The sequence below is a fragment of the Bombyx mandarina genome, chromosome 13 (assembly GCF_030267445.1).
Source record: "Bombyx mandarina strain Sakado chromosome 13, ASM3026744v2".
NCBI classification, from domain to species: Eukaryota; Metazoa; Arthropoda; class Insecta; order Lepidoptera; family Bombycidae; genus Bombyx; species Bombyx mandarina.
The window spans coordinates 2,190,502-2,203,198 of record NC_143220.1 but is presented as its reverse complement, the minus strand read 5'-3'; the positions used below and the strand labels follow the sequence as shown (position 1 = coordinate 2,203,198).

The 12,697-nt window shown below is 32.9% G+C and overlaps 3 protein-coding genes across 4 annotated transcripts; 2 read left to right on the top strand and 1 right to left on the bottom strand.

Moving 5' to 3' along the window:
- The first annotated feature begins 130 nt into the window (after window positions 1-130).
- On the top strand, window positions 131-3,250 carry Tyms (thymidylate synthase). Its single transcript, XM_028182629.2, has 5 exons — window positions 131-405; window positions 477-734; window positions 1,176-1,296; window positions 1,535-1,760; window positions 2,382-3,250. The coding sequence occupies exons 1-5, from the start codon at window positions 324-326 to the stop codon at window positions 2,589-2,591; spliced, it is 897 nt and encodes a 298-aa protein (XP_028038430.2). The 5' UTR covers window positions 131-323; the 3' UTR covers window positions 2,592-3,250.
- LOC114249158 (protein ILRUN) lies at window positions 2,836-6,073 on the bottom strand. Of its 2 annotated transcripts, none has more exons than XM_028182631.2 (6): window positions 6,013-6,073; window positions 5,576-5,879; window positions 5,383-5,493; window positions 5,062-5,288; window positions 3,712-3,821; window positions 2,836-3,345 (listed from the first exon to the last, which is right to left on the bottom strand). In XM_028182631.2, exons 2-6 carry the CDS (start codon window positions 5,743-5,745, stop codon window positions 3,316-3,318), a joined length of 648 nt encoding a protein of 215 aa, XP_028038432.1. In that variant the 5' UTR covers window positions 5,746-5,879; window positions 6,013-6,073; the 3' UTR covers window positions 2,836-3,315. The 2 variants fall into 2 exon arrangements, with proteins under 2 accessions (XP_028038432.1, XP_028038431.1); XM_028182630.2 differs by having other exon boundaries at window positions 5,978-6,055.
- A 2,760-nt stretch (window positions 6,074-8,833) lies between these two features.
- On the top strand, window positions 8,834-12,640 carry LOC114249167 (transcription factor IIIA). Its single transcript, XM_028182645.2, has 7 exons — window positions 8,834-9,074; window positions 9,420-9,526; window positions 9,975-10,148; window positions 10,869-11,017; window positions 11,825-11,945; window positions 12,058-12,157; window positions 12,353-12,640. The coding sequence occupies exons 1-7, from the start codon at window positions 8,976-8,978 to the stop codon at window positions 12,557-12,559; spliced, it is 957 nt and encodes a 318-aa protein (XP_028038446.2). The 5' UTR covers window positions 8,834-8,975; the 3' UTR covers window positions 12,560-12,640.
- The last annotated feature ends 57 nt before the right edge of the window (window positions 12,641-12,697 follow it).

The window sequence follows — 12,697 nt, the reverse complement described above, 5'->3', positions numbered from 1 at the left end:
TATTAAATTAATCAGCTTCATTTCATTTCATAATATCATATTTCATAAAAAAAAAATATAAAAGATTAGGCTGTATGGTGTGATACCTTTGCCTTTCCATTTGGAAAAATAAAACTAATACTATTTTCGCGCGCTTTTATTTCCAGTCAAACTAATCGTTTCATTGTGTGATTGTGGTTATGAATTCGTCAAATTTATTTGTTCAATTTAATTATTTTTCTTTATGTGGTGTTCAATAAAGTAAAAAATACAAATTTAATTAATTCACTTACCATAGAAATCGAAAGCCGTAATTTAGAAAACTTGAACGAAAGAAATACATAATGACACACAATAACGATGTCGAAATAAAGTCTCATGATGAATATCAATATTTAAAACTTATCGACCAAATCATAAAATCTGGTAAGTAATTAATGGGCATTAATCTAGGTTCTCATTACTTCCGTATATCAACTAAAAACATTTGTATTTAGGCGATAAAAGAGTTGATAGAACGGGGGTAGGTACCCTTTCGATATTTGGAGCGATGCAGAGGTACTCTCTTCACAATAACACGCTTCCACTTCTCACAACTAAACGAGTATTTACAAGAGGTGTTATAGAAGAACTACTGTGGATGATCTCCGGGTCTACGGATTCAAAAGCATTAGCTGCCAAAGGTGTACACATTTGGGATGCAAATGGATCAAGAAATTTCCTTGACAATTTAGGATTTACTGACAGAGAAGAAGGTACTGAAATTTATATTTTCATAACTGCTTTAAATCACAACATAAATAAATTTGCCAAAAATGTAATTCTAACTTAAGTGTCCCAATTAAAAATGAAAGATTTCTATTTTCAGAAATAGTTCCAATACATCCTGTATGGTGTTAGGTACTACCAGTAATTCCCTGGATATCTTAAAGTAATGCAGGTTCCCAAGAATAGTTTTAATATCAGCATGTTCAGATTATTATACCAGTATTCTTGAATCGCCAATCCACTTTTACTGGTGTTATTGTAAATTTCTACAGTGAAGCAATTGTTTCTCTAATATTGAAATCAGAATAAATGTTATCAACATAGTTGTGATTTTGACCTCATGTCTTAAAGAGAGTGAGATCAGACAATACCAGGGGGAAAATTAATGCAAATTATAATTTGTACATAAAAAAATAACAAATTTTTAGGAGATCTAGGCCCTGTATATGGATTTCAATGGAGACACAGTGGTGCAAAATATATTGATTGTCAGACTGATTATACTGGACAGGGTATAGACCAACTGCAAAGTGTAATAGATTCTATTAAGTAAGTGATAAATTTGTCTGCTAAAATTATATAAATAACAAAATCAAACTTAGGATATTTAAAAACTAGATTAACTAATTAGTAATATTGAAAAAAATCTTTGAACCCATTATTATTGAATTAAATTCAACCTAGAATATAATAACCTAATGCAACAAGGCTATTTCTCAATACTTTCATCATAATTATCAAAACTATTAGCCTTAAAGTAAGAAAAATAATATTAATTGTATTATAGGAACAATCCAGCAGACAGAAGAATGTTGATATGTGCATGGAATTCTTCAGACCTTAAGAAGATGGCACTACCACCATGTCACTGTTTAGCACAATTCTATGTGGCTGATGGCAAATTATCTTGCTTGTTGTACCAAAGAAGTGCTGACATGGGCTTAGGAGTTCCATTTAATATAGCTAGTTATTCGCTGCTCACACACATGATTGCTCATGTAACTGGTTACCAAGTAAGTGTTCTTATTGATTTTGCTTGTGATTAAATGAAAATTATTTCGCATGTGTTAGTTATGTGTATACTTAACCAACTTTAGGTCTTTGAACTGCAACTATCTCATCACAATAGTTCATCTAATTTTTTATAAACTTAGGCACTCAAAGTGCAATATAGACACTTAGGCTATTGCAAACTATGTGCAATAGCTGCATGTGTATGTAAGATCTAAGACTCCATATTGTGTATGCGTTTAAACCTATTTTCTTATTGTCTATAATGCCATACATACACACACACATACATACATACTTTAAAATGATAATATCTAATTATTATAATCTATACATGGCCAAGCAACAGTACAGCATTCCACAAAAGCCTGAAATGAATTTGTTTACTGCTGACCCATATTGTATCTTCTGTATTCTTTACCCATGGTTTCAGTTTTGCATTTTTCTTGCGATATTTGTACCAAACCAACAATAACTTATCATGGACATCTAAGCAGTCTGACACTACACATAAGGACTGATCGTGTATACTTACCTACTCTTCAAAATGATCATAGTCAATATAATGATTCTGGGAAGCTCAAGCTACAAATACAAATATTTAAATTTGGTTGTTTTTATAGGCTGGAGAATTTATACACACAACAGGAGATACCCACGTGTATCTAAATCATCTTGAACCATTAAAGATACAGCTACAGAGAGAACCGAAACAGTTTCCAACATTAGAATTTGCTAGAAAAATTGAATCCATTGATGATTTCAAATATGAGGACTTCATTATTAAAGATTACAAACCACATCCTAAAATTGAAATGGAAATGGCAGTATAGTATACTTGGTTCCACTATTGAAATTGTGAATGCTATACTACAGTGGGTATGATTTTGAATAAATTATATTTGTGTAGTTTTCATTCATAATTAAATGGCCTATAAAGACTACGTACAGCAGTATTTAACTATATTTAAATTCTTTGTGATCTAAAATATGTAGTTATGTAACAAATGTCATGATACTAAATTTCATATACATATTAGATATTATTTGTGTATTTTTATAAATAAAAAAAATGTGTGTATTGCAAAAAATGTATTTGTTGTCTTTATATAATCATTTCATACTATAAAATAAATCGTCCCTTGATTATTAAATGGCATTACAACCTCACATTAAGTTATCTTAACAAAGTCACTAACTTTTAATTCTACAAATTGTAAAATTTCAACAATATCTAACAAATATGTAATTTTATTAATATAATTTTCTATTCTTAAAATTACTCAACTTTTTGTTTTGTATGAACGGATTTCATTGAGAATACAAATATTTCATTGAAAACAAAAAACATTGCATGTGTAATTCAATAGAATAAAAGGCTACCAAATAAATTTTAAAGTTGTAACATACAATACTTAGCCAATTTAAGTACCTACCTAATTAAGATCCAAAAAATTGTAAATAGAACCTATAAAGCAAATTTGGATAGAAATTATTTGTTATTATTGTTAGATAATGATAATTTTACAATGTTATATTTCTAGTTTCCAGAGTCTTTCAACACATTTGATCGTCTTGTGATTGTGTCTGAAAAAAATAATTAAAAGTTATATAAAAATAGTCACATTTAAAAAAAAATTCAAGGATATTAACTGGACTAACAGTACCTATTAGTTGTGTTAGTTCGTAATGTCACAATTATATAAAAAATCATTATTTTGTCATTCATGTAATGAAAACAATATCTCAGATATAAACTTTATTACAATTTTTATTGATGATAAGGCGCATTTATAGGACCTCACGTTACATTAAACCTTAAATTACAATGACAATTTGTGGTTTGATTCATTCATTATCTAAAAAGAAAAAAACAAGACTGACAACAATCTAACGTCTTGCAGTAAAGTTCTCATTTTAGACTAGAATCATAAAAGTCTGTATATCCTGTACCTGTGTAAGCAATTCTTCCAATCGACTGCTAGGGACTGGAAGTGCTGCTAATTGTTCGACAAGTGCCATAGTCATCTCAGATTCAACTGTGACTTCAACCCAAAGTGTATCTGTAAAAATATTTAATGAATATTAATCACTCTTCACTCTCACCAACTTCTTTTGTAATTTTATAACAACATAATGAATAATTAGTGTATTAAAGAGAAAACTAACTTCAGCTCAGTCACAATGTCATGTTGCATTCAAATAATGGCTATTCAACCATTCAAACTGGTACTCATTATTGCTTTGTGATAGAAATAGCAAGATGGTGGTATTAACGGCACACAAGCCCTACTGCTAGAACTACACAAATTACAAATGCAAAAATTTATTTGATTGCATATTGTTCCTTCTATATGATATTTGAACTATCATGAGATCGACATTTGCAGGTTCACATATATAGGTACCATCATGCTGCCCATTCCTGCTCCAAAGTAATTATGCATTCCACTTTAAAGTTTAAACAACACAATTAAGATATTGAGTTCATGACTAGTATCATAGGGGGTAGCAACATTCACGTTGTGATGTCTATGGGCGCGGGTAAACACTATGTTTTACCAAACCTACACAATAAAATAAAATACTAAACTTACCAACCACATTCACTACTTCCACAATGAATGTAAAAATATAGATAAGATCAAACTTGCAGATTATTTTTAAGTTTACTGATGGTAAGGCAAATTGAGAGCTTCATACAATAAAATAGAGACTTCTATCTTACATCTAAAGGTAACATTTAAGTTATCATGTCTATAGCTCCCGGTATGTACTTAATTTTTGGTATGGTCATAAGAACATCCACAATTAAAAATATAGATCTTTAGACACTAAAAATATACTTATAGACTAGAAACTCAATTGCTATCATATCAATCAAATTCAACATAAGGTAGTCTCTGCTATCCTTAGACTCAAACAATGTTAGGGACAGCCTTGTCATAGCGTACTGTGAAAAACACTTCAATACAGTTGGAAATGTAAAAACTTACAATAGTATTGCTTAAAACACATACAGACAATAAATTTGAATTAATGTGGCATATGCACTTTTTAACAATTTTCTTAACTAAATTATTACATATAGTTTTAATCCCTTGTGCATTTTTTTAAAGTTATTTTCTATATGTGTTTATCAAAGCAAATAATTTCAAGGTCAATTTATTGAATATATCAAGGGGTAAAAGGCTATATTGTTTAAGCGAAATTTTGCAAACAGGAGAGCCGTTTAAAGTTAATAATTTCGGAAATATATATATAAATTTCATCATAAATTTTGGAATATTTCATAACTCTTACCACCTATCTGTTCGCCTTTATCTGTAACTAAATGAAAGAAGCTTTTATGGGTTCCAGAAGTTGAAGGGGCTACTAATTTTAATGTAACTGTTGTGGAATGTCCAACAGGAAGAGGTGGTAAATAAACAGGTGTAGCGCCAAGAGGTTCACCTCCAGCTTGTATTAATCTACAACAACCTGGCCATTGTTCTGTTCCCGTGTTGACAATACTCCAATTTTGATCAAAACTGAAAATATTACAACATTTTAAATACATTTTATTTAAATTTAAGGAAGTCATATGATGTATTGAAATTATGTTACTAAAATTCAAAACCATACCGTGCACCAGGTTCCAAACTACCAGTTGGACCTTCAGATGCTTTTACTGACATTGAAGGAAGCTTTGGTGATGTATAATCTAAATAGCAACATATAGCAGCTTGTAAATTCCTGAAATAAATTATTCAATTTCAGTCATCTACCCTTATAAATGTACACAAAAATAATAAATAATGATAAGACACATACATACCAGTTACTCATATCTAAGAAGAAACTAGCTGTATTATAATTCAGACTAGGTCCTAAAAGCTTCTGCATTTGTTTAATAAGTTCTTCTCTGTCTGTTGTATTCATACAACTAAATTGTAATAATAGATTTTGATCAATTTCTCCAGGTACTGAGGCGCCATCAACGTCCATTTTAGTTCACGACGTTTTATATATATGAATAAATAAGAAATAAATATTTAACTGTTTGTAAAATAATTATTTTACAACTTTCAGGTATAATGACATATCCTTTGTTTACGTATGTACGTCAGCTGACTTTTGTTCTGTGAAATAACAAAATTATTATAAGCACCCTAAAATTTATATGGATCGTCAATTCTCATTCTCAAGAATCAAAATATAATCAAAATAAAAACATTACATAGTGTAAAATGATAAAAGTGATGAACTACGCACATTTCTGAAGAATGAATTTCTGCACAGACTGCTAATGTGTATTACGTTAATTTTTTATTTTATTTATGACTTGGTAACTAAGACCTTTAGATCATGTCTTATTTTAATTTATATTCATATTTTTATGAAAAATGTTAATATGGAGTGAAATGAAATGAAAATGATTAATTTGAGACATTAATCAACTGGGACGAAATTAAATTAAATGAGATGATATGGGATGAAATATAATCTCAGTAAAATGGTGGTCATTTACTGAGATTTTTTCAGTGGACTTTTTGGAGGATCCCGAGAAGTTACGTCCAGTGGCTTTGTTTCATTCTTCCACATTTTTTTTTTTTTTTTTTTTCCTACCTAAGCTGAGAGCCTTGAGAGGCTATTTCAGCGTAACCCTAACTTTTGTAGGTGAGCTCACGGGGCTCAAACCTGATGACGTTGCTAACACGAACCCTAGCAAGAGCCGTGCTTCGCAGAATCTACCACCGGATCGGAAACGCGACCCACTGAGAAGATCCGGCGAGAAACTCAGTGGGCTGTGTCTGAGAGTTAATTTACTCGTCGAGCCCTTCGTCGCAAGCGACGGGTTCGACGAGAACGGTGACCGGTGCTTGAAGTACTTAGAAGCACCATTAGTGGATCGGGAGGATCCGAGATGACATGTTTTGGGCGACGTCGACTGCTTTCCATTCTGTCCGCAGGATCGGGAATGTAGTTACCGGCGGCCACGATGAGAGGGTTCTCATGTCGTGCCGCTTTATCGAAGTGGCGCATCGACGCCGACTGTAGATACTTACTGATGGACTCTTAAGTCCAGGTCGTCATGGAGGTTGACGTTCCTGACGAACCACGGGGCTCCGACGGCTATCCTGCCAAAACGGGATTGAATAATTTGGAATGATTTTAAGTGAGTGCGGGCCGCGTGAGCGAACACTACACTTGCATAGGTCATGACGGGGCGTATGCAAGTTTTGTAGAGTGTCACCTTATTTCTAAGGGACATTTTACTTCGCCTACATATCATCGGGTAGAGACGTCCTAGAATGAAGGCGGCACGGTCGCGTACCGTCTTGATGTGGGGGCAGAATGTCATCCTACTGTCGCGGGTGACGCCTAAATATTTGACCTTCGGGGCCCACGGTATGGGCTGGTCGAACATCGTGATTGGGCGAATGGCGGAGGCGGAGGTGTCGACGCGCCTAGACGGGAGAGGGATACTCAACGTGGTGTTCGGAGGGCGACCCCTTCTGAAGAGCACCGCTGTGCTTTTCATGGGGTTGATGTCGATGCGCCACTTCCGGAACCAATGTCCCATGGTGGTAGCTGCGGTCTGAAGTCGTCGATGAAGCAACGCCTTCTTCCTACACGGGTAGTAGATGGCGGTGTCATCGGCGAAGAGCGTCAGATGGGTCTCCGGAGACCGGGGTATATCATTGATATACAAACTAAATAGTAACGGGGAGAGGGCGGAGCCTTGCGGGACTCCGGCTGTGACGTGACGGGGTCGGGAACGCGTTCTCTCGACTCGATATCGGAACGAACGGTTCGACAAGTAGTCTCGTATGATGAGCACGAGTCTGTCTGGCACTCCCATGTTATACAGTTTGTATATCAAACCGTTGTGCCAGACTTTGTCGAACGCCTTCGCTACATCGAAGAAGAGGGCTCCGGTCGGAATGGCTACATTTGTGTACCTTCACAGATACTAAATAAGAAACCTGAAGAAAGAGTGAGTGAGTTAAACCTGAAGAAACACAAAACAGACAAAATAAAACAAATCACACAATTTCACTCCTCGCGTTCCCGCCAAAAAGTCTATGGTGTGTATGTTCGATAGGTACCATAGATATTTTTTTTGGTACAATTTTTCCGTATTATGAAAGGCAATGGGATCTAAGCCTATAAAGCCTTGTCTGTTCTATAATAATATCATTTATGAGGTACCATAGATAATGCACTCAGTATTTGAGAGTACCCATCTACCTACAAAAATGTAGGTGTACCTCTAAAATATTCTTTCAAATATTCGAATGAATTAAACGTTTACCCAAATCTCAAATATTATCTGTGTTTACCTGTTTTTGGTGTGGGTAGGGAACTTTTTTTGAAAGTGCACAAATGTGGGAAAATGAGACAAAGCTGCTGGACGCAACTTCCCGGGATCCTCCAAAAGTCAAGTGAAAAAATCTGTTTTTTTTTTATTGCTTAGATGGGTGGACGAGCTCACCGCCCACCTGGTGTTAAGTGGTTACTGGAGCCCATAGACATCTACAACGTAAATGCGCCACCCACCTTGTGATATAAGTTCTAAGGTCTCAGTATAGTTATAACGGCTGCCCCACACTTCAAGCCGAAACGCATTACTGCTTCACGGTAGAAATAAGCAGGGCGGTGGTACCTACCCGTGCGAACTCACAAGAGGTCTTATCACCAGTATAATTACTCAAATTATAATTTTGCGGGTTTCATTTTTATTGCACGATGTTATTCCTTCACCGTGGAAGTCAATCGTGAACATTTGTTAAGTACGTATTTCATTAGAAAAATTGGTAGCCGAAACCGGGATTCGAACACCGTTGCATTGCTCGATACGAATGCACCGGACGTCTTATCCTTTGGGCCACGGCGGCGCGGCGACTTAAATGACCACCATTTTACTGAGATTATATTTCATCCCATTTCATCTTATCGCATTTCATTTCATTTAATTTCATTCCAGTAGATTAATGTCTCAAATTAGTCATTTTCATTTAATTTCATTTAACTCCATATTATCATTTTTCATAAAATTATGAATCTAAATTTAAATAAGACATGACTTAAAGGTGTAAGTTACCAGGTCATAAAATCCCTTCAAAAATTTTGGCATGGTTATGTGTTTAATATTATTTAATTAATATGGTTATTATGGTTAAAAGAATATGTAAAGATAAAAGGAAAGGATTAGAATATAAGGAAGGATAATAATGGATAAAAAGGTGCACAAATGTACTTTTAACGGATGTACCACTGCATTTAGTAGACCATTCAGATTAACACAACACCTTCTTACACACGTGAATGTTGTAAGTTCTGAAACTAACCGGTATTTATATTGTTTTCATTATTAGTCTGAAAATACCTGAATACAGTTAATAAGATTACAAAACACTAAGGAATTTTAAAATAATTAGACGGGTACAAGAGATACAAGAGGCTGGTAATTTAATTTAAAACCGACCTTACTTTTAAATGCACAAAAAAGCGTGCTAACATTTTTCTCATTAAATTAAATAAAAAAATAGAAAATTGAAATTTATCACCAATTCGCTCTTCCAAAATATTAAAAACAATACTCTGCCTTTCCTAATGTATTAATTAATCATTTACTTGTATACAAATTTTACACTTGAAAACAATTCTCTTTTTAGAGAGCATTTCGATGTACTAAATGTTCAAAAACGTACACAACAAAAAGTCATTTGATTCGCCATGACAATACAGTACATTTGAAGATAAAAACAGATGTTATTTACAGGTATGTTTAAGCATAGCTATAGAATTTTATGTCAAAAAGTATGAATTTTTATTAATAATTGAAATGGATAGTGAAACAATTTTCGTATACATCTGTAAAAGACTAACATTGTAGAATGAAATCAAACCTGGTAGGCTGGGTATACTCATTCCTATGGTAAATCAATTTCATTTTATTACTGCTCTTGTAGGTAGATAATATACGGCCCATCTAATGATGAGGGTTTATCTTATGGACATAAGCAATACCAAGGACACAGCCAAACTGTTCCTTACATATAAATAATTAGCCCTAAATTAATAAAGTATTCTCAATATAATTCCATGAAATCGATGCTCAACCCTCAAAGTTGAGCTATGGCTTTTATATGATGTTTACTATATCCAGTAACCAAACAACGCCATAGTGAGTTTCTATATTTGTAATACAGATTGAAAATATATTTCAGTTGTCCAGAATGTATGCAAGTGTTTGCAAATCGTCAAAATTTAAAACGTCACATGCAAAAGAAACACATACAAGGTATAAATAATTACTGTTGTGAACATTGCAAAAAGTATTTCCGAAAAATAAATCAATTAAGATCTCACATGTACCAACACACTGGAATAAAATCTTTTAAGTAAGTGTTTCAATATTATCAACATTTTGTTATGCTGTGGTGTTACCATTAGCTGTTGTGTTTTCTAATACAAACTACCATAAACAGTTTTGGATTTTTTATAAATATTAATTTTCTTGATATTGCATCATACACATTTTGGTGGATATCTCCTAATAGCCAATTTGGGATAGAATGCAAAGCATGCACCAGTAAGTATATTATGTTCTATGTATATATATTAAGTATATGATGTTTTGTGGAAAAAATCAGTTTTAATAGTGTTTGTCTCGAAAAAAAAGGAACTATTATACCTTTTTGGATAATTAATAAAATGAGCATGTTTTTTTAGTACTTTGTACATTAGGTATTTTTTTGTCTGGGTAACTTGACATATTATACAACTTCAAATAATTAAATAAATTCAAAAATACTATTGGTTTCACATATGCAATATTTTATTACCTATTAAACTTTGTTACTAACTCACCTGATAATAAAAAATATACAGCTGACAGTCAATCCACCATTTTTTATTATTTTGTCTAAAGCAACCAAAATAGGGTATTTTTAAAAAAGCTTTATCGAATGTCTCAGCACTTACCAACCATACATTGAGGGGTCTGAATTTTTACCATTTTTGCCCTGCTATTTCGTCCTGGCCAGAAAAAATTGAATTACTAATAATGCTGTATGTTTATTAATCTTCATAGGGACCATACATTTCTGTATTTATTTCAGATGTAACAAATGTTTCAAAGAATTTATTACACACTATGAAAAGAGGAAACATATGAGATGTCACAAAATTTATATCTGTGAAGAGTGCAAGAAACAGTTTGATAAATACAATGATTTTCAAATACATAAAAAGGAACATGATACCAAAGGTATTTTTCTATTCAGTATTCTGAAAATATTAATTATATTTAGTGCCTGTTGTAATATTTATAGCAATCCAAATCTTACACTACAATTTTAGAAATACCAGTGGCCTCAGGTTCTATGATTGCATCATTTCAGAAAAAAAAACGGTACATTTCAGAGTCTATTCATTAAATATCTGTGATCTAAAGCAATTATCATAAAGTTGAAGTCTTAGATTGCCCAATAACAATATGTTAATCTATTCAATAATAATTGTGCCTGTTGATGTCTATATCATGTTTTCTCTGTAAATCTAAGCTTCTGGTCACTTTGTGCTAGCTAAGTAAGTCGATTTGTGGATAAGATCATATTAATTTTTATCTATTTGATGTTGGGTAAATGATTTTGTTTTATAGCTTACGATAGGTGGACAACCTTTGATTAAATGGTAACTAGAGCCCATAGAAATTTACTATGTAAATGCCACCACTTACCTCGAGACATGAGTTGTAAGGTCTGTTTTAACAGTACATCGGCTGCCCCACCCTTCAAACGGAAATGCATTACTGTGTCACAGAAAATAGACGGGGTGGTGGTACCCACCCTGTGGGGACTCTGTCCTACCAACAGTAATTACGCGAATTATAATTGTGTGGTTTGATGTTTTATTACACGATCTTATTCCTTCACCGTGAAGGTCAATTGTGACCAATTCATCAAATATTTAAGAAAATACACAAGCTCGTAGCTGTGATTGGCTTTGAATTGAATAAATGTTAGTCCTCTTCCGTCAAAAATCATCTTTTTAAGTATGTATTTGATTTTTTCAGAATATTGCTGTGATAAATGTGGTGTTAGTTTTAAGGAGAGAATACTCATTGTTCGACATCTGAAAAAACATTCCCAAAGTAATAATCGACATTTTCCTTGCCCTCACCAAAATTGTGGAAGGTAATTATTAATGAAATAAATCAATAGGTTATATCTGTAGAAAAGAGAAGATTATTGTACCTTTTAATAATCTATTTTGCTTACATTAATTAGTGTAATTTTTTTGTTTCAGAACTTATTCAAGAAATAGTAATCTAAAACAGCATATTTTAACAAAGCACGAACAAATAACTCATGATTGTCACATATGTAACACTCGATTGTGTTCAAAAGTAAGTACCTAATAACATAAATTAATTTCGCAGTATAAGGTAACTGTAAAATATGGCTTTCGACAAAAAAAAAATCGAATAAATATTATAACCATTTTAATGTATTCATTTTTGTTCATTCTTATTTATTTATTAGTCGTCTATTAATCAATCAGTGAAACGTCTTTTTAACTATAAACTATCGACTTATTTCAGGCCAAACTGAATAATCATTTAAAACTACACAATAAACCGATCACGGAAGTAGTTTCTGTACGTGCAAATACCAAAGCGGCTGGTCGCAAAACTCGAAAGGATATGGGCGTTCCGAGGAAGTCTATTGCATTGAAACTAGCCGGCTTTGAAGAACAAAACGAAATAAAATCAGCTATACCATATTTAGCAGAAACGTGTATGACCTAGATTATTTAAATAAAATGATTTAGGATTCAACTCGCTCATATCACTGCTTCTCAAATAAAATAAAGAGACCTACTTTATTTATTTTTATCTAGATCTTTTCAAGTACCTACCTACATAAACATATTTTGTCATGATGAA